The following is a 21,183-nucleotide window of genomic DNA, read 5'->3' as shown; positions in this document are numbered from 1 at the left end:
CTAGTAGTAATTCATAATTAGTACAGTCTATTGAGATACATTTTGAAAAGCCATTTGTAAGACCCTCTGGAGAATAAAACCTATTTCCTTAGCACTTCCAAAGTTTACCGACTACTAAGGTTTGTTTTCTGCATTTCTTCTAAATGGATAGGTTTGTTTAATCACATTTTGCTCAAAACAGTGTAAGGAAGTGCACCACAGTTTGACTTTGGCCATCTTAGGAGGACAGAATTAGCTACTAATCTTAGTGAGTTATGAATATCCAAAATAGGTAGTATTCAGCCTTTTTTCAAATTATATGTAAAGCATCACGAGAAAAAATACAATTAGAAAAGTTTAATATATTTTGATGTTTTCACATTGTAGTACTTTAAAGAAAGTTAAATGCCAGACATGCTTCCTACTTCTGTTGCTTAGTTAGCACTGCCGTAGTCATTTCAAATTATTAGAGAGAATCTACCAGGTCATCATCAGTCCATTCCTCCTAAGGGGAAAAAAAAAGTAGTAAGGGCAACATTGAAGCAGGGAGCCAGTAGTTTTTTTTTTTTTTTTTTCTTACCTCCCTTTAAGAAAATGCTGATTGACAACAGTCTATTATAGATTTGTTTTTCTGAAATGTAACCTGTGGTTGCAGCCAACCTTGGATTCTCCTGCCTCCCAAGTACTAGGACTACAGGTGTGGGCTAAGTACAGCACTTGATTGTAATGACAGGGACTCAACTGTCTACTCTATGCAGGAATGAATGAAAAAAAAAAAATTGCTATCCTCTTGCCTCTGCTTATTTACCTTTGACTTGTTAGAGACAATTTTAAAAACTGGGGCAAGGGAAAAATCCTTGGGGAATAAGACTAAATTTAGCACCACTGCCTTCTAACATAGCAAGGATTATTCAAGTTTCAGAATTGGATCATATATTTGTTAAAAAAACAAAACAAAACCAAATCCCTTAAATGTTGACAAGGTACTCTGCTTCCTGGTCAGCACCATGTAACAAGCAACTGCCCCACAAGCTCCTGCCCTCTGCAATGCTACCTCTTGCAGTGGATTCTGTTACCCAAAATAAATACTCCAATTAAAGACTGTTTTTTAAATTCAGACTGTGTATAATGAGGTGAGTAAAAAATAGTAATTTCAAACTTCAGAGGTACTTTCAGTCCCAGCCCTTGCAGGACTGAGGTAAGAGGCCAATCTGGGCCAAGTAGCAGGGCACTGTTTAGAACATTCATGTCCCCACTTATCTATAATGCTTACAATGCTCCAAAACAGTACATCTTAACTTAGGTCATGCCAGAAAATGTAAAATAAATTATATAAAATTTACCTCTTCTTGTTTGGGTTTCTTTGATACATAGTCATCATCTTCATAGCCTTTCCTCTTCTTCCTATAATTAAGCAATTAGCAATTTGCAAACTGATAGTAGCAACAAAGCTATAAAAATAGGAACTAACAAGGCTATGTGAGCCACAACCCAATGCTGTAGCTCACAGCTACAATGCTAGTACTCAGACTGAGGCAACAGTACTGCCTGAAGTTCAAGAGACCCTATATTCAAAAACAAACATATCTGCTAAAAAATAGGGATTAAATAAACAAAGGATTATATGTGACTATGAAAGCAATACTTAATCCAGTGTAGCAAGAACCTGCAAAGATTATGAAAAGAAGCTGAGCATAGCTATAAAACTCAGTACTAGTGACTAATGAAGTTTTTGGATAATCCTAGGCTACTCAGTGATACCTTGCCTCAAGTAAACATAGCAAAGAGAATCCAGAAGAAAGGTGTTGGAAGACCTTGTTTTCGTTATCATAAAGGCATACTAAAATGGAGCCCAATTGTGATACACACTTGGAGTGTCAATACTTAGGTGGGTAAGGCAGGAGGATTGAGAGTTGGAGACCTGCTAGGTCTTATAACAAGACCTTCCTAGGAACAATAAAAGGGCACAATATAAAAGCTATGGCTATTAAGAGTGTGGTGTCATATACATCAGAAGTGGCTTCCCATGTCTGGTGACAGACTCGGTGGGTTTAGACAAGCCACTCAACCTCAGTTTGTTCCCCTTACCCAAATGGAAAAAGAGCAACTGACTCTTGTGTGTTGTCCTCTGCCCCACACATAGGCACCCACTTACTTCTGAACTGAAACATAATAAACAAATTTAAAGGTGGTAAAAAAATATTGTCATCTAAGAAAACCATGAAATATTCAAAAGTGAACTAGACAAAACTACTAATACTGGGGGGGGGGCTTACCCCTCATAAGCATTTCTTAAAGTATAAGTATCAAGGTAGAATAAGAAAAATTTATACATAAAAATAAGTAGAATAACAATCACTCAGTTTTTTAAAGATGAGAATATAGAAAGCTTTATAAGGATAAAATACCTGAACCAATGCAGAACAAAGAAATTCAAATGGCTATCAAACCTGGAAACATAATATTCATAGTAATTGGGGAAATAGAAATGATCAAGGCTATACTTTTTTTTAAAAAAAACTGGCAAGAATAAAAGATTGGTAATGTTAAATGCATGCTTTAGATACACTAACACACAAATTTTTCATGCATTTATACACAAAAAGGGTTACCAGAGAGTAGACTTATCTGTTAAGTTACTTCTGAGGCCAGGATTGAAATAAACAGTTTGATCAAAGGGTATTTTGGTTTTTACTCAATGAGTGACTTACAAGAATACAGTTATTGTATTATGAAAAATAATGGCAAAAGTTTTAATGACCAAGGAAGAACAAATGCTCTGTGCTAAAGTAGTGCTATTTAGTGTTGTTCATGAACTGTTTCCAGCCTGCACTGAGATGTTGAACAGACACTGTGTACTTAGGAACTATACAGCAATTTGACAGACTATTTTGACCACGGAATTTAATAAAATTTTAACTTATATTTTTAAAGTCTATTTTACTTTGTAGAAACTTTGGCTATATTTTATAAATATATGTGATTTTTTTTAAGTTCTTTCTATACAAAGAAATATTCAAGACTTTCACAGAAATGTAGAATTTCCTTGGCAGCGTGCAAAGCAAATGGCAACTTGGAATAAATGTAAACTCTTGTCAATTAAGAATTTTGGAATATGACCCATTCCATTATCAGCTAGAAAAGAATTAACAGATGAATGGTGCAATTAGGAGGACAAAATAGTAAGTACTTCAGGGTTTACAGGCCATGCATGTTGGAGTACCCTGCTGAACTCAGGTTGCAGTCCACCACGTTCAGACAGCTCTCCGGGCTGGGTGCAAAATGGAGGACTCCCTTTCTAGTAGGGCTTCCTCCTTGGATAGTCTCTAGGCTTGGAGGCTTGACCTATCTCAAGGATGACCTTTGACACAGATCCCTGTAGACACTCTCCCCATGCTGCCCATATGATAACTACGTATCCAGCTGAATGACAGGAGCCTACTGCCAAATGCAAATTAGTTGATGCCCCAGCTGCTGTTACCATCCTATATCACTCTCTTACTCTGGAATAAAGGTAAGCTGTAACACCAAGCAGTGTTCCTGAGGCTATTTCTATTCACCTTCACAGCTATCCAAACCAAGCTCCCCAGCTTCTGCTCCCTCCTCCCATGTGGACTGGTGGTCAAGGATCTCCGAGGAGGAAAAACCACACATACAGCTTCTGCCACAGCTACTTAACTTTTCTGCCACACAATGAAAAATAAATGGGTATTCTATGTTCTAATAACTCTGCTTCTAGAAAAACACAGGTGTGGGCTAGATTGGTGGGTACTGGGCCTCATTTGCACATTTCAAAATTAATGTAAGAACACAGTTAAGTGTTACAAAACTTTTATTCACCAGTAGGTCAACTTTTCTCTACAGCTGATATTAGTTACTACTGAAACCTACCAATTTCAAAATTTACACAAAGCCCTGCTTTGAAGCCACAACTTTAAGACAACAGTCCTATAATTGGCACTTTGTACAGCTGTTGAATAGTCCTCTACTACAACTACAGCTAAGGAATTCAGTCATGGCTGCCTTGTGCTGAAGGCTTTGGCATGCTCTTCAGCTTTTCATAGTATCTGTTAGTTACTCACTAATCATAGGTATCAAATTACCACACACACACACACACACACACACACACACACCCCAAAGCTAATTCCCATTACATGTTAGTAGATAATAGAATTTTAGAACCAGTCCACATAAAACATTCTTTTACTTGCATTATTCCTATGACATGCTTAAAAAGAATTAAGTTTTGGTGGAGCATTAACATAGAGTTTATGGTGAATTTCACATTAGCCTATAAATTATTAAGAAACATTAAGTATGATCTTAAAACTTACACAAAGCAACCTAAGAGCACATTTTATTGATCCTCTGGTACAGTATTTCCTCAAATTGAAATGAGCCAAGTTTCTTTACTAGTTTGTAAAACTTAAGTTTAAAACAGTATACTTGTTGTTCAAACCAAGTATCGGGTTGGTAAAGAAAAGAAAGTTTAAGGAACCCATAGGAAGACTGATTCCCAGGATTCTATGAAGTGGAAAAGCAAGCCAAGTTACACAGTAATGATCAGAATCAGAATTGTAGTATGAAAGCTACACATTTTTTCCTTCACTAGAAATGTACACACAGGCCAGGCTGGGGATGTGGGACAGGTAGAGAGAGCACTTGCCTATGGACAAGGTCCTGCATTCAACTCCCAACACAAGCAAAACCATTATACTTAATTGAAGGAAAAACAAAAATTTAGGTCCTAAGATAACAAACTTTGTACCAGTAAAATAATTTAAAGAAGAGTTGAACTCAATGACTTTGTGAACATAAAACTCTTGTGTCATGCCTACTTACGTAACCACATTAAGTGCAAGGTCAGCAGAATGACATCGCTCCAACTTCTGTTTCAGAACAGCAACTTCTTCAGACCTGGGTGGCTCATACTTTTTTACTAGGTTTCTCATGCCTACATGGAGATTAAAAAAAAAGTATTTAATAATATCTGCTTTCAGCTGGGTATGGTGGTGGCACACAACTTAATCTCTGTACTCCGGAGGAGGCAGAGGCAGGCCGTCTCTTGAGTTTGAGGCCACCATGTTCTATAGAGCAGGTTCCAGGACAGATAGGGCTATACCTGTCTCGAAAAACTAAAAAATAAAGTCTGTTTTCATATAAAGAAAGCACAATAATCTAACTTGCTTTAGGAAACAGACATTGGTGATGCTATACATACTCCAGGATTTGTATTCTATATTAAAATCAAAAAGCACTAGCCTTTTAAGTTCAAGTATCAGGTATTTAAGGATTGTGAAGTAATCTCTGTGATTTAGTAAATATTCTTTATTCACTACCACCAACCATATTCATTAACAGATGGTGACCTAAAAGTCCCAAAAATACACCTGTTTACCAAAAAAGCCCCTAACATATAAAAAAGGGGATGCTTCTGCAACAAAACAAAGCTGCCATAAAAAGATATACTCTAAGATTAAAAACGATCTATAGATCAGTAATTGTAACATAATAAACTATCCTCTAACTTACATTGTTATTCAACATAATAAACCAAATAAAATCTCAAGATTTATTAGGAACATGATGAACAAGTCCAGGGACTTACTGTGTGGTCATGTGTTTCAGACTGGTAGCTAAACTGGAAATTGGTACTTACGATTCAACATCTTCAGGACAATATCTGCCCCCCCCATACACACACACACACACACACACACACACACACACACACACACACACACACACACACACAAAAGCTGAGTATTTTCTGAAGCACTATCTTTGTGTCATATTTATTAAAAGTGGAACAAAATAAAGATAATGAAAAACCAGTAATTAAATGTTAAGCTTCAAATAAGCAGCATGTTATTCTTATGAACCTTCACCACGTTGTTAGGAAGTATCTATTACCAAATCACAATTAGCTTTGGAAGTGAACCCTCTAGTGGTAAATATGAAGACCTACAGTTTATGCCAAGAAAAAAAAAAAACCAAAAAAACCAACAAACACCTACTCCACTATGCTCAGAGGAAATCCAAAATCACTTCAAACAAATAATCACATCACATGAGAATTGCATACTTTGAATCCCAGTTTTTAAAATAAACAAACATTAAAATGTCTACACATTTACTGTGAAATAAAAGTTTGCACTCCTGTATTTTATTGGTTTACTCACCTTTACATCTGAAGTACATCTCAGTAGCTATGAACATAATTGCCAAGACAATTGATGAACTGAATGTGGTGGCATACCCTATAATCTCAGCACTCACGAAACTGAGGCAAGAGATTCCAAGTTAAATCCAGCCTGGGCTACATTCTCAAAAACACCTATTAGTGATATATATAACCATATACATATGTGTGTGTGTGTGTGTGTGCATTATACACCAGTCAGCTAAGCAGATATTCTAATCAGAATTTCTAAAGACAAATTTCTCAACACCAACACTAGTAAGTTTAAGTTGGTGTTTTAAAGCAAGCAAATTATTTTCTTACACTTCAGAGGCCAGGAACCTGAATTCTGTTTCCTTGGGCCAAAATCACAGTATGGGCAGAAAGCCAAATTCTGTTTAGAGGCTCTAATGGAAATCCATTTTGCCTGTTCATTTCTAGTGATTGCCAGCTTTTTTTTTTTTTTTTTTTTTTTAGATTACTTGATTTTTTAAAGCCAAGACCTCACATCTGTTTTGCTGTTAAGACATTGTTTTTACGGATGTTTCAGATTTCTCTCTGCCTTTTGAAAGTTGATGACTTGTGACTACATGTACTTGTCACTTCAATAACTCAAGTCACCATCACCATCTTTTGATGAACCAACCTGCACAACTCTAACTCTTGTGAACTAAGGTAATAGATATAGGTTCCACAGATAGGATATGGACCTCCTTTTAGGGACTAATTTTTAGCAGCATTCATCATGTTTTTTTGTTGTGATGGTTGTTTTTTTGTTTGTTTGTTTGTTTGTTTTGGGTTTTGTTTTGGTGGTAGGGTCTGATCCAAGAGCTGGAATGTGCTAGATAAGAGGTCTACCATCAAGTCCCAATCCAGGCCCAGCTGACGAGCTACATTTTTATCAAGCTCCAAGCTGTAACAGTCAATATATCTTCTAAAATTGACACGTCATCCCAATTAACCTAACCTGAAAATTATTGGTTTGTATTAATAACAAAATGACCAGGAAACAACATATATTAACTAGTTAAAATTATTTACAAAACAGAGGTTCCAAATGTAAACCTTACCCTGAAGTTAGTTCTCTTGGGTCTACATGTCTATCACATTATTTATGGATACTTCTAAAAGAACCTTGTTTTGAATCAGCCTTGTCTAAATCTGATATCCATATTGTCTTTCTACACATACAAAGTATTTCCATATACCTTTTATTTATTCTTACCAATGTATCACAACACAACAATTCAATAAACAACACTGCACATTAAATACCAAAACATTTATTCAGAAAGCAGCTTTGTTAACAGCACTTACTTTTCATTATATCCAGTAACTGTGACAGGCATGTTCTATTTTCTCTCAGCATTAGACTCTCTGATAAATAGCTATTGAAGAAAAAGAAAAAAGCATTTTAACTCATTGAAAACACAAAGCACATTGAAAAGACAAGGCATAAATTATTTACTTCCATGTTTATTTTATCAAGTACAGTTTTTAAATTACTTATTTAAATATGACACAATATTAGAAAACTCCACAATACTAAAACCTGCAGCAACTACAGTCTTAAAGATTTAGTACCATTTTTGCTAGCTTAAGAGATGTGTACTGTTACAATTTTATTTAAATTTTATTATATATGGCCTTTCAGAGAAAATAATAGTAATAACAACCAATATTTAGCATTTTATATTAAATATTTAATATAGATAGCACATAAACCTAACTTTATGTCATTCGTGGAGAGTCTGAGCTGTAGATGGGTTAAGCTCAAAGGTAGAAGATAAGGGTACGGCACCACTCAGTTTTCCCTCCATAACGTCATTCTACCTATAGCTGTACTTGAGCATTTACCAACAAGATATCATCTCATGCTTTGCAAATGTGCTAACATTGCTCTGCTCTATGAATGTCTTATAAAGCCTAATTACACTTTGTCTACATTTTAGTTCCTTTGAAATTTTACATACCAAGACATGGTGCATAGGTGCTACAACCCCAAATGAAGATTCTTAGACCCTAGGTCTTTTAAACATAAATATAAAAAGTAACTTTTCTCCCAGGTAAATTAGTTTTAAATGAAGAGTTTTAAGAACTGTTGTTGCTGTATTTAAAACTACTTATATTAAACTATATGCTCATATTAAACTATATATAAAGCATTGGTAACTCCATTACAGATTAACTAGTCTCCTTCCCATTATGTTATACCTTTGCCACCTTCCTTATGGTTTTTTATTCTCCCATTTTTAAACCTTTTTTTTTGAAACGGGGTCTCATGTAGGACCAACAGCATAACTGTTGAGGATTGTCTTTAATTCCTGACCTTCCTGTTTTCATCTTCTATGTGCCTGAATTATACATATGCTGTCTCTTACAGGACAAATCAGTTATTCACATGGATGTCTTTCCTACTTAGCACAGGAGTTCACTCTTCTTTTCCGTAAGTGTAATCTAGCAGAAGCTCACTATAAATGTTTGCCTGGTAAATAAATGGATATAAATCATAATAGGCTTAAATGTAAATAGAGTTGCTTGGAAAAAAAAATACTGGGGCTGGAGAGATGTCTCAATGTTTAAAAGTCCATCCTGTTCTTGTAGAAGACCTAAATCTGGTTTCCAGAACCTGTATCTGGTAGCTCATGACTACCTAACTCTTAACTCCAGGGATCCGACACCCTTTTGCTGGTCTGCAGTTACTTCTTCACATATTTACATTTACACATAGATAAAAGTAAGTAAAAAACAAAGGTATACATATCATAAATAGAAAAGCCTAAGGTCCCTTACCCTGGAGGCAAAAGTGTTTCAAAATTTGTAACTGTTCATAATGTATAAAGCTAGATTGGTATAAATACTGCTTTATGTGAAATATAGCATCTAAGGGTCAGGAATATTGGTACTTCAGTATTAATAAGAAACATTCTCAATAAGAAAGGACAAAAATTAAATCACATGTGCTTATGTTAGTTACTGTCTTATTACTGTATTTTAAAACTGTGAGTATATAAAATAGTTTAAGTTTAGAAAAATTTACCTTCTTCAGCTATTTATAAAAATGAAATAAAAGAATATCAAGAAATAAGAGAAATTATAAATAATAAAAAGTACTATAATGTGGAAAATAACTGGAGTATATTAATATTTCTAATATGTGCATAAGATAATATTAAAAAATCAGGTGAATTTAATCCACATAAAAGTACTCATTATAATGTCTGTGTTTCTGTGTATATACTGGATATTGTTTTTTATAGCTCAACTTTAATTTTCATGTGGATATACCCTAATGCATTAATTCTACAAATCCTTACTGCATGTGTTACACATGCCCTACAACATATGAATGACACAACAGAGCAGATCTGCTGCTTTTACAAGTTCATCCACTTGTAAATCTGTTATACAGCTATAGTTGTTTTCCAAAACTACCTGTTTCACTTCTACCTTAGTCAAAAATATATTATCTTAGCTCAGCAATGATTGATTAAATACTTTCTTTAAAGGCAATTTCATTTCTTCAGTCACAAAGCTTATCAGATATAAGGCATTATATTACACAAAAACAATGGTCTAATGGACCTTAGTTAAAAGCTCGGAAATTTTTCTTAAGAAGTAAAACTGGAACTTAAAGTAAAACAAATTGATACCTTTCCATAGTAATTCCAGCCCTAGAGGCACTCGATAAAATGGCAGTCAGGGCAATTTGTGAAGGTGTGTATAAAAGATAAGCATCTGTCAACGCAATTCTACTAAGAAAATCATCAGCTGTTTTCCTCAAAATCTCTGGATTCTCCAACATGGGGTACCGCGTCTATAAATAAAGTTTACAGATGTTACCATTTCTGAGAGTTTATTGAAGATCAATAACCACTAAAAAAAAAAAAAAATACAGTAACTAGCAGGGACTTAATAAAGCATGATTTTTAAAAAGTAACTCTTTAGCCAGGCGTTGGTGGCACACGCCTTTAATCCCAGCACTCAGGAGGCAGAGGCAGGCGGATCTCTGTGAGTTCAAGGCCAGCCTCATCTACAGAGCGAGTGCCAGGATAGGCTCCAAAGCTACACAGAGAACCCTATCTTGGAAAAAAAAAAGGTAACTCCTTTCCAATGTTCCAAAAACTAATCTTTCAATGTTAGATTATTTGGTATATACTAATAGAACATAGCTAAATTATAGTCATCAATTTCTGAATGTTTCTTTCTGTTTCTCTGATATGGCTTTCAAACATTTTTGGAACCAGTACTACGATTAGAAATATATATTTATAAGAACAAAACAGAAACACATGCTTTAAGATGGTAATACTTAACATTACTATCAATTTGGTCCTTTTCAAAGTTAGAAAGGTAGGCTCCTAGAGTTTTTCTACTGGATTCAAGGCAGACCCAAGATCTACTAGACATACAGTCTCAAGTAAAGAAAGACTAACCAGGCAATCCAGACAATTGTATGGTCAAATTAGGAATTGTTGTGCCACATCACTATCATAGGGAATTTGTTCTAATGCATATTGTGGGAGAAAATAAGTGGAAATGAATGCTGGACCAATCAGCGTTCACAAATATCTACAGAAATATTTTTAAGTCTATGCCCATGAGATCTGGAAGACCTTATACTGCCTATCAGTTACTATGTCTCAATCCCTCAAAAGCACTTGAGATATTCAGTAAGTCCTGAAGCAGTTAAGACAATCTGCAAATATCCTGGAACGAAGTATCTGGTTCCAATGTGGAAACACACACAGGCCTAGTCATCATCCCCAATGTCTGACCCTGAAATAATAAATGCAGTCACTCCACTCTGACTGCACATGTCCCCTTTCTCCGGATTTTAATTTGTTCATGCTGTTCTTGTAAATCTCAGACCATTTGGTTATGAACCCTTCTACCTGATCCCACTTACCAGAGTCTTCAATCATTTCTTTCTTGTACTTTTAAAATTTATTTTTATTTATGTATGTGTGTCTATGTTTGTGTCAGTGTATATAACATGTGCACAGTGCCCACAGGAACAGAAAAGGGTGTCACATATCCTGCAGCTAGAGATACAGGCAGTTCTGAACCACCACATGTGGGTGCTGGAACAGAACTCAGTTCCTCTGGACAGGCAGCAAGCACTTGTAACTGATGAGAAATCTCTCCAGCCCCAATTTCAACAGTATGTGAATCCATTTCTATACTTTTCATTTCTGGGCACTGCCAGAAAAGTGTACAAAAGAGGTCTTGGGAAACGAATATAAATTCAAATTCATTCATTGTGGTATGTCTCTCAACTCAGTCTGCCATGATAATGTTTCCCTAGAAAATTGTTTGCCCATTTGTCAATGTCAATATTTTCTACATATTTGTCTTTACTAATCCTCAAAAAGCGTCATTCTGTGGAAAATTATCTCTGTACTTAAGAAGGAAAAGGACTATTTCCACCAAATCCCCAGATACAACAGCATCTTTATCTATCTCTTTCTCATGTCAGCACAATAGCCTGTCCTCTCTCTAAGGCCAATTGTACTCAGTTTCAAACCCCATGCTAACCTCCTGTATATGGTTCATAGAGAGTCCATAGCTATGCTATATGGTCTCTTGTTTCCCCTTTAATCTTCTTCTTATTACTAGCTCCTTGGATCAGTATTTAAACATGTGTCAATCTCTTCTGCACAACTAAATACCTCTACATTCAGCATTTCCTCCATGTTACCTCTTTCCACTTCAAAGAGAAACTGTTTAAGTTATGTAAACAAGTTCTGTTCTACAAAACAATTTTCTATCAATAAGGAATAACAGACTTGAATTCTGCAAGGTTCTAATGCAGCTCAACATTCTCCATCATTTACTGATTTCACAACCATCACAAGTATGTTTGTTTGCAGTTATACTTGTGCAAACAATACTGGGGTTCAGCACAAGACACAAGTATGTACATTGCAGAATTTTGAAAATGATAGGCAACTATGTTAATGGTGCACTATGTATTTTATATTATTATTTTAGTGCATATTCCTTCTACTTAGTAACAAAAAGCTTAATTATAAAACACCTCAGTCAGGTCCATAAATTAAGTAACAGAAGCCACTGTTATGAGAAGTTGGCCAGACACAATTCTGAGTTCTGGGACTCTCCTTCCTTTTTGTCTTAAAAAATGTTTTCTTTTACTTACTTTTATGCATATGAAGTGTATGGTTATTTTGCCTGCATGTATGAATGCATGTCTGTGCACAACATGCATGCCTGGTGCTCAAGAGGGACAGAAGACAGAAGGTGGCACTGGATCCCTTGGAACTGAAGTTACAGGCAATTATTAGCTGCCATGTGGGTGCTGGGAATCGAACCCTGTGAAGGCTGAAAGAGCAGTCAGCACTTTTAACTGGTAAGCCATCTCTACAGCCAGTTCTCTTTCAATTAATTCCCCCCAAATCACCAACCTGCTTTTTTTTTCTTCTTCTACACTTTAAAGACAAATTTTGACAAAATCATAAATGACCTTTCTGGCACTAAACTCAGCAAACATTATTAACCTAACTTTTTGTTGCCTGATCTAAGCAGAATTAGAAAGTTGCTATGCTTTCTTACAAAATAATACTCTATTTCCCTTTTATTTTCCCAACAAATCCTACAACTCTGGATAAATTTTAGTCCCCTTTCAAGTTTCTTCATTGCTCAACTACCCTTTAACCTCAAATATTTCTCAGGCCTAGTCCTCACTGTATCCCTTTGCCCGTTCTGTTCCACTCTCCTCATAATGCTAGACACATACAAATGTCCAATATCATCTGATGCTGTGATGGCTGTTGTGGTCGCCAACTTGACTACATCTGGAATTAACTGAATCCCAAAACTGGCTGGGCACACCTGTGAGGGATTTTTGCTTAATTAAATCATTTGAAGGGGAAGATCCCCTTCTAATCCAGATCATCTAAGGTGGAAAGATCTGCCTCTAATCTGTGTCACAACTTCTGCTAGAAGCCTATAAGGACATGGAAGAATGAAGCTCCTCTTTTTGCCTGCTTGCCCTGGCCTTGTTGAGAAGTCCATTCCTTCACTGGCATTAGAACCTACTTCATTGGCATTCTGGTGTACACTGAAGATCAGCTGAGACACCCAGCTTCATGGACTGAACAACTACTGGATCGTTGACTTTACATTCATAGAAAGCCATTGTGGGATTAGCTGGAACACAACCTGCCCCCAGATTCTATTACTATTGAGAACCCTGACTAATATAGGTGCACACTAACCTGTGAGACTGACAACATGCAATTTTCTTCACATTGAAACCCAATCATACCAATTTTCTAAATAAGACTTTCACTCTCTTCTTTATACTTTGTTCAAAATTTTCAACATTACTTAGTCTAGACTTTTGCTTTTCATTTAAACCATAACCCTCTCCCTGTCTATCCCCAGGCTTTTCATTTCTTAAGAGTTGTGGATATGGGCTCTCTGGGTGGGATGTTCTTTTTGCACCTCATTACTACTCTTGATTTGAATAAATAATTATCTAAAATATTAAACTGTAAGGTCATGTCCTATCTCCTTTCTAGGCTGCACCCTCAACACGTTAGCATAAACAGAATATCCATAGCTGCTTAACTGAGAATAAACAGTTGTTGACATTTCTTCAACTTTAGACTAGTCAACAACTTGACTATGTCAATATTTACATATGGATCAACATGTGGCACATGTAAATCCATAAATATAAGTTCTATACATGAAATATGCACATTTTGTGAAACAGTATCACTACATTGCAAGGCTAGTCTCAAACCTCCAAATTCACATGATCTAAACGACGAGTCTAAACTTCCTGAGGACCTAAGGCTACAGGTGTCAGCTATTTACTTATTATTTCGATGTTTATATTTGTGACCTGAGTTCATAAAACATTAAACATAGGAGTCATTTACCTTTTAGTTTAATACTAAGAACTTTTTAAGGTTCTGTAAGTCTCTAGGTCTAAATCTATGACAATATACATCAAACAGAAGTTACCATAATTCTTTAAGATCATTACTATAAACTTACAGTCTAGTACAATGGATTACTAAGCCAGAAACCTGGAAATTCTTACCTAACCTTCTAAGATAGCCAACTCTTCATGCACCTATGTTGTACCACTTAGAATATTACTGGCTATAAAGTTTTCAATTCTTTTTAGCAAATAATAACAAAGGAGTACATTAGCTAATTTCCTATCAGTAAAGTTTACCTTTATATCAATGAGGAAGCCTTCAAATGGTCGATAAGGATTGTGGACAATAAGGTGAAAATTAAGCTGCTGTATAAGTAGTAATTCATATTCCAAAATTTGCTCTAGCGCTTTCTCCTGTCCCAGGGGACTCTCTCGAAGATTTCCAACAAATTGAGGACTAGACACATTGAATTCATCTACTTTGCAGGCCAGAAATGCACAAGTGAGCCTACATGAAGAAATAAAGGAGGGCAAAAATACCTAAATGTTCCTTTAAGTACTTTGCAAATTGCTTAATATTTACATGTGACTATGCTAGACCCTGCAGGCAATTAAAAAAAAAAAATACAGGTTGAAATGAATTCCTCTTCACACTTTTATCTATTAGGAAACTTAGGAGAAACTATAAGTAGAGCCATCATCTAATACTGCTACAGCATTTAGCCACCATTAGTGTAATGGTAGCTTCATATAGTCCAGCCAGAAACTTGGAAAAAAAAATAACTAAGTTGTGTGTATCAAGAAATATAAATGGAAGAATTAACTTAAAAACAGAATAGTACACATGTATGTACTTTGTGACAAAAGAAGACAGGTAAAGATAATTAACATTGCAGAAGGTCATACTGATAAGTCTCAAGTTACTTGAGAACAGAGTTACCAGCTTATGGACAAGCATGAACTTCACCTGAGTACTAAGTTCAGAGAGGGGAACTAGTAGGAAGCTACTACTCACAGCTTTTAGAAGCTGAGGTCAAAATAAAACCCTAAGCTTGACTGCTAAGAATGAAATGGGAAAAACAACAACAAAAACAAAAACATGAATGACAGCAAACTCTGATGAGTCCTATATTAATTCTGTCCTCATCTTTAATGTTAAGCATAATGCTTAGCAAAGAGAAGAAACAAAACACACCCGTGTTTAACCGAAATTAATATGAAGCTATAGGATCTGTAAACTGATGGAAGTGAAGAGAAATTTCCATGAATGATTTTTAGCCTGAGAACTGGGAGAATAAAGATGTGTGATAGTAAAAACTACAAAAAACTTGAGAAGAGCAAGTTTTATCATTAGTGATATGATAAAGTAAAGGAGGAGACCTCCTAAAAAAAAAAAAAAAAAAAAAAAGAATTCAGGGCGTTGTGGCACATGCCTTTAATCCCAGCACTCAGGAGGAGACAGAGGCAGGTGGATCTCTGTGAGTTCGAGGCCAGCCTGGTCTACAGAGCGAGTGCCACCATAGGCTCCAAAGCTACACAGAGAAACCCTGTCTCAAAAAAAAAAAAAAATTCAAGTCTGAATTGTACTTAAGAAGTCAATTATCTCATATACATCCCACAGTCAAATGTCCACACATTACAAACATCTTTAATGAAAACATAAAGACAAAATTTTATACTCACATTATTATCCGGGGGTGATATTCCATTACTGAATTATTAAGATAAAAACGCTTGAAATACATACAAGCTGTACCCTAAGATTAAAAGAAAAATATACACATCTATAAAAGTAAGATCTGCTTACATGCTACATGTTAAATTTTGAAAACAATAACTTATTCATGCACAGGTTTCCCTGAAAAGGTTCCCCATACCAATACTTCTGAATTTTGTTTTAATCAGAATAAACTGTGGTAAAGAACAACAAAACACCATAATCAAAAGAGCCTCTTTTACCTTTTAGACATTTGTCCTCAGGCTATATGGAGTAACTCTTTCACTCAATTTAATCACTCAATTTAAAGATGTGTGTGTGTGTGTGTGTGTGTGTGTGTGTTTATTTAGGTTAGAATTCAGAGCAACATGAACACTTAAAATCAGAAAATGTTAAGGACTAAAATACCAGTGATCACAGGTTACCCAATCTTGGAAAAAAATGCAAACAGAATAACATGACTGAAGCAAAAGGCCTTTTCTTTGTCAACTCCAGATCTGTGATGAACAATGACTGCTGCAAAACTATACCACCTCACACTACCTGAGTATAGCCCTTCAATAAGCCCCACTGTGCCAAGTTCAAAAGGACCAATCTATCCCAATCCTTATAACACATTAGTAAAATATTGCTATCTCCATGGAAAAAGAATAGTATCACAATTTATCTGATATCAAGGGTCACAGGCTAAACTCAACTAAGAACTACCTGTAGCTTCAACTATTCTTTCATTTGACAAAACAGTAACCATTTATTTATTTGATAATAGGAAAAATCCTTCATTTAAATGCTTAGAAATTTGCTATCAATTTATGTTAAAAACAAAAAATTATATCCTTTGAATAAATAAATTTTGTAAAGTTCATTCAAAAATTGCTTGACCCAAAGAAATAATTTAATCCTACCATCTCATTCTACAGTTCCTGTAATGAAACAGACAAAACCCAAATTTCATCATAGAAACTATCAACTGTATCTGATATTGTTTATGAATGTTTCACCTCTCAGATAAGTCTGCAACTTAAAAATGAACCATAAATCCATGTGTATTTAATACTTTCAATGTTCTTCCACTTTTTTTTCTACTATAAAAATGGAGGATCCTAGATAGTTCTCTGTTGGGTCATAAATCATTCACTCTTTGAAACTTTAAAAACAGCCTTTCATAATTGACCTTTACAACTAAGTAATAAGAAAGGTAGTGGTGCTTTAGACAGCCTCAAGACCAGCTTTTTTCTTTGTTTCTAATACCACTGCCCACCCCAGTAGAAAAAACAACACTAAGAATCATATAAACTAATCCTGAGACATTTAAGCCTGGGATATAGCTCAGTTGGTAGTGTGCCTGCCAGGCATACATGCACTCCGGGTTTGATCCCTAGTACTAACAAAAACCAGATTTGCAGTGCCTACAATCCCAGCATTTGAGGTTGAAGCACTATCCCCAATTCAAGGTCATCTCTGGAACATAATGAATTCAGGGCCAATGTGACCTGTAGACCATCGAAAGAAAAACAAACAAAAACAACAACAACAAAAAAAAAAACCACACCAAAAAACCAATAATAAAACCAAAGATAAACCTCTAACAACTTCTACTAAAAGTTTCAAATGATCTTATGGCAGAAGTTGCAGCTGGAACATAATGGATGGTTTCAAACAGAAACTGAGTTTAGCAGAATTGAAAAAGTACTAGTTTAGAAGAAACCATTCTGAGAGAGGTAACCCAGTCACAAAAACACAAACAGGGTATGACTCACCAATATATGGATTCTAGACATAGAGCAAAGAATTACCAGCCCACAATCCACACCACCAGAGAAGCTAGGAAACAAGGACTCTAAGAGAGACATACATGGTCCCCTGGAGAAGGGGAAAGGGACAAGATCTCCTGAGAAAATTGGAAGCATGAGGAGAGGGGAGAGGGAACTAGGAGAATGAGAAGGGGAGAAGAGGAGTAAGGAGTACATGAGGGAGCAGGAAGTTTGAGTTGGGGCAAGAACAGAAGAGAGCAAGATAAGAGATACCATAATTAAGGGAGCCATTATAGGCTTAAAGAGAAATCAGGCACTAAGGAAATGTCTGTAGATCTACAATGATGACACCAACTAACAATCTAAGCAACAGAGGAGAGGCTACCTTAAATGGCCTCCCCTGATAATGAGATTGATGACTGACTTATATGCCATCCTTTATCCTTCACCCGGCAGCTGGTGAAAGTGGAAGCAGACACCACAGCTAAACACTGAACTGGAATCCAGTTGCAGAGAAGAAGGAATGATGAGCAAAGTGGTCCACACCAGGCTAATGAAACCCACAGAAACAGCTGACCTGAACAAGGGAGAACTCTTGGTTCCCAGGCTGATAACTGGGAAACCAGCATGGGACTGATCCAGACCCTATGAATGTGTCAGTAAGGAGACCTTGGAAGTCTATGGGGCCTTTTGTAGTAGATCAGTACTTTCCCTAGAATAGGAATAGACTTCGGGAGCCCATTCCACATAGAGAGATACTCCCTGAGCTTAGACACAAGGGGGTGGGCCTAGGCCCTATTCCAAAGGATATGACACACTCAGAAGACCCCATATAGAAGGTCTCACCCTCCCTGGGGAGCAAAAAGGGTATGGGATAGGTAGGGTGTTAGTTGTGTGTGTGTGTGGGGGGGGAGGCAGGGGAGAAGGGAAGGCAGAGGGAACTGGGATTGACATGTAAAATAATCTTGATTCTAATTTAAATAAAAAATGGAAAGAAAAAAGAAAGAAAAAGCACTAGTTTATAGTCTAGTCCCAATTCTACTATCTCTAGTAAAGAATCCAAAAAATGAGGATGTTACCAACTGTACAGCAGACCATGAAATGACATTGGAGCTGCCCTTATTGACAAAACACAGCACTTAGGATTTAAGGCCTTTATTTAACAATCTCACAAAAATTAGTTTTTCTCACTCATTATACTGATACATGTATGAATAGATCCATATTTAAAAAAAAAAAAAAACTACAGCTAATTCATATACACTTTACTTAGGTCCTTATAGTGGCTAACTATCCACTGAAATTCAAGCCTTGACACAGAGAACTAAGCATCTAGTCAGAAGGCACATTCCCCAGTCTTTCGTCTCTCACTTTGCAGCCCAGAGCTAAACAGTGGATATACCTTCTCCACAGTTCCCTCTTATCCTACCAGAAGCAGAGGGTTACTAGGTGAGACATGCTAGAGTCACAAGAGGGCCACACTGTGAGAGGAAATTAATTACTGGATTTGTTTTTCTTTTGCCATTATGTAGTTTGGGGCCTATTTAGTTCTATAATTAAGACTACTTTAACCTAAAGGATAACTTATCATAAATAAAATTTCGATACTTGAGAAACAAGGTGACAAAAATAAACACAACTAAGCTGAGTCTTGTAGAGTGAAGAGAGCTCAGTTCTCACAAGCCTGCTAAGAGGCACTATACTTCACTCCCAGGACTTACCACAACAGACCGTGGCATTGCTGGTTTAAACACCGAACAGAATTCCAGCAATCTTTTCTCATAGTATTTGCACAGTGTAATTTCTTCATAAGGCTCAAGAAACACTGGATCATTTGGAAGAACCTTTAAAGAGAGCAAACATTTCATTATAATTTCAGTGAATTAACTTTAAAACTGTCTTCTCTGCCCTGCTAAAATTTGATTTGTATCTTCAAGAAAGGGAAAATACCTCATATCATTTTCTCTTTGTAGGTTTGCTAATTATTACACAAAATATATTAGAAAATAAGCAAAATAAATAAACTGAATCTAAATCATCATCTCTCAATTTTCCAAAATATCAGTTGGACATTTTAAAACAATCATGACAGAACATGTGCCAATATGCTCCCAGGTTTAATACCATTATTTGTAAATCGGTACTATTTTCACTGGTTGGAAATCTCCCAAATTCCCTTTCTCAGTGAATCACTATGTCACCCAAATTAAAGAACACAGCAACAAATTACTATATTTGCTACCTCGTTGTATTGGGAGTGCAAATATTATTTACTTGAAATCTGTAGGAGCTAGTATAAAGCCACCACAGGTCATTACAACAGAAATGGGTGGGAGAGTTTTAAGAAAGCCTGGACAGAGGGCCTCAGGCCATCCCATGCTCAACTGGCTTGTGTCAACTGTCTATTTCCTTTCCTTGTGCAACCTTGTGCATGAAGGTTGTTTTCGGAAAGTAGCTCCAACAAGCCATCATTTCCCCATTTCAAGCCTTGGAAAAGCTCCCTTCAGTTTCCGCCCAAGTTTCAGCCTCATGCTTCCGTTTACGAGTTCCTTGCCTACGTTCCCCAACCACTGCTGCACAGGTACAGCTTCGCCCACAAACGGCCACGAGCGCTCTATGCACCCGCCTGGGATTCTGCCTTTCCACCGGGACCATCCTTTGCCCCTTTTATCACTCCTGAGAAAAGTTAGTCCCGACGTCCTGCAGGACAAGAGACCAGTTCGAGTCCCTGACTACCTCCGCACCCCACCAAGGGTGTTACTCGTCCCTGTCACGGCCAGCCTGGGTCGCGCGTCTGTCAGCACTGACCGCAGCCTGGTGTGCGCTCTGTTCGCCCGCCCGCCCGCAGGAAGCGAGGGTTCAGGAGACCCCGCAAATTCCCGAAGCCACTCCAGGTGGGCGCAGAGGCTGGCTTGCGGGGGCCTCACCTTCCCGTTAGCCACCGCTTTGCACTTGAATTTGCGGTTGGCGTCGGCCCGCAGGCGCGCCAGCTGCTCCTCGCCGGCGAAGGTCCAGTGCCGCTTCTGGCTGCTGCTGTGGTACATGCTGCTGCCCTGGCGGGACGCAAGGCCGACACAGCAACAGCGACGCGTCAGGAGACCGCGGCCACGCGCGAGCGTGAGGGCGCGCGGCCCAGACCCGAGACGCGTGCGTGACGTCACGGTCACGTGTCGACGTCGCTGAGGCGTTTCCGGAGCCCGTAGGAGGTGTTCCGCGGCGCCGGAGGGCGGAGCCTCGGAGCTCCCGGCCTTTGGGGCGGGGCGGGAGCCTGAGAGGCGTTGCCAGGCACACTCAGAAAGTGGGCGTGGCCACGGGGACCAACGCCGCACAGACAAGGAGAGAGGAAGGTTCCAGAGCGCTGGCAGGAGCCATCCTCACAGGATGTTCCCGCGTTACACAAGGCCTGAGCCCTTCAGGCTTAAAGCCGGCGCCGTGGAAGAGGCTGCAGCGAGGGACATGGTTGGAAAATGGAGCGCTAGAGGCATATTCGTGCTAAGGCTAACACGACCTTTCTCTGGGCGGTTTCCAGTACCTCCCGGTATTCGGATCTCTGAAGCCAAAGTGGATGATTCTTTCACAGTTCTTGGTGTTCCCATCCCCATCACTGCTTTAAGTGAATCGTAATAATAAACTA

At 37.4% G+C, this 21,183-nt stretch overlaps 2 protein-coding genes across 2 annotated transcripts in view; one reads left to right on the top strand and one right to left on the bottom strand.

Moving 5' to 3' along the window:
• Rasa1 (RAS p21 protein activator 1) overlaps positions 1 to 3,675 on the top strand; it is a 79,725-nt gene extending 76,050 nt beyond the window's left edge. Inside the window, exon 26 of the mRNA XM_035440484.1 lies at positions 3,548 to 3,675. The gene's annotated coding sequence lies outside the window, so the exon portion shown is untranslated. The remainder of the gene's footprint in view (positions 1 to 3,547) is intronic.
• Positions 322 to 20,715, bottom strand: Ccnh (cyclin H). Its single transcript, XM_027401781.2, has 9 exons — positions 20,477 to 20,715; positions 19,271 to 19,393; positions 15,762 to 15,835; positions 14,376 to 14,586; positions 9,817 to 9,980; positions 7,481 to 7,551; positions 4,825 to 4,936; positions 1,323 to 1,383; positions 322 to 484 (listed from the first exon to the last, which is right to left on the bottom strand). Exons 1-9 carry the CDS (start codon positions 20,591 to 20,593, stop codon positions 446 to 448), a joined length of 972 nt encoding a protein of 323 aa, XP_027257582.1. The 5' UTR covers positions 20,594 to 20,715; the 3' UTR covers positions 322 to 445.
• Positions 20,716 to 21,183: the final 468 nt, after the last annotated feature.

The sequence above is a fragment of the Cricetulus griseus genome, chromosome 2 (genome assembly GCF_003668045.3).
Source record: "Cricetulus griseus strain 17A/GY chromosome 2, alternate assembly CriGri-PICRH-1.0, whole genome shotgun sequence".
Classification (NCBI taxonomy): domain Eukaryota; kingdom Metazoa; phylum Chordata; class Mammalia; order Rodentia; family Cricetidae; genus Cricetulus; species Cricetulus griseus.
Note: the sequence above shows the minus strand (reverse complement) of the source record. Positions and strands in the feature narration are given on the sequence as shown.

Coding starts and splice junctions, on each gene's coding strand:
- Ccnh (XM_027401781.2), bottom strand. CDS start 20,593: ATGTACCACAGCAGCAGCCAGAAGCGGCACTGGACCTTCGCCGGCGAG. Junction 7,552..9,816: donor GCTGGAATTACTATGGAAAG/GTATCAATTTGT, acceptor TTTCTTCAATAG/CTATTTATCAGAGAGTCTAA. Junction 1,384..4,824: donor CTTGCACTTAATGTGGTTAC/GTAAGTAGGCAT, acceptor GCTTAATTATAG/GAAGAAGAGGAAAGGCTATG.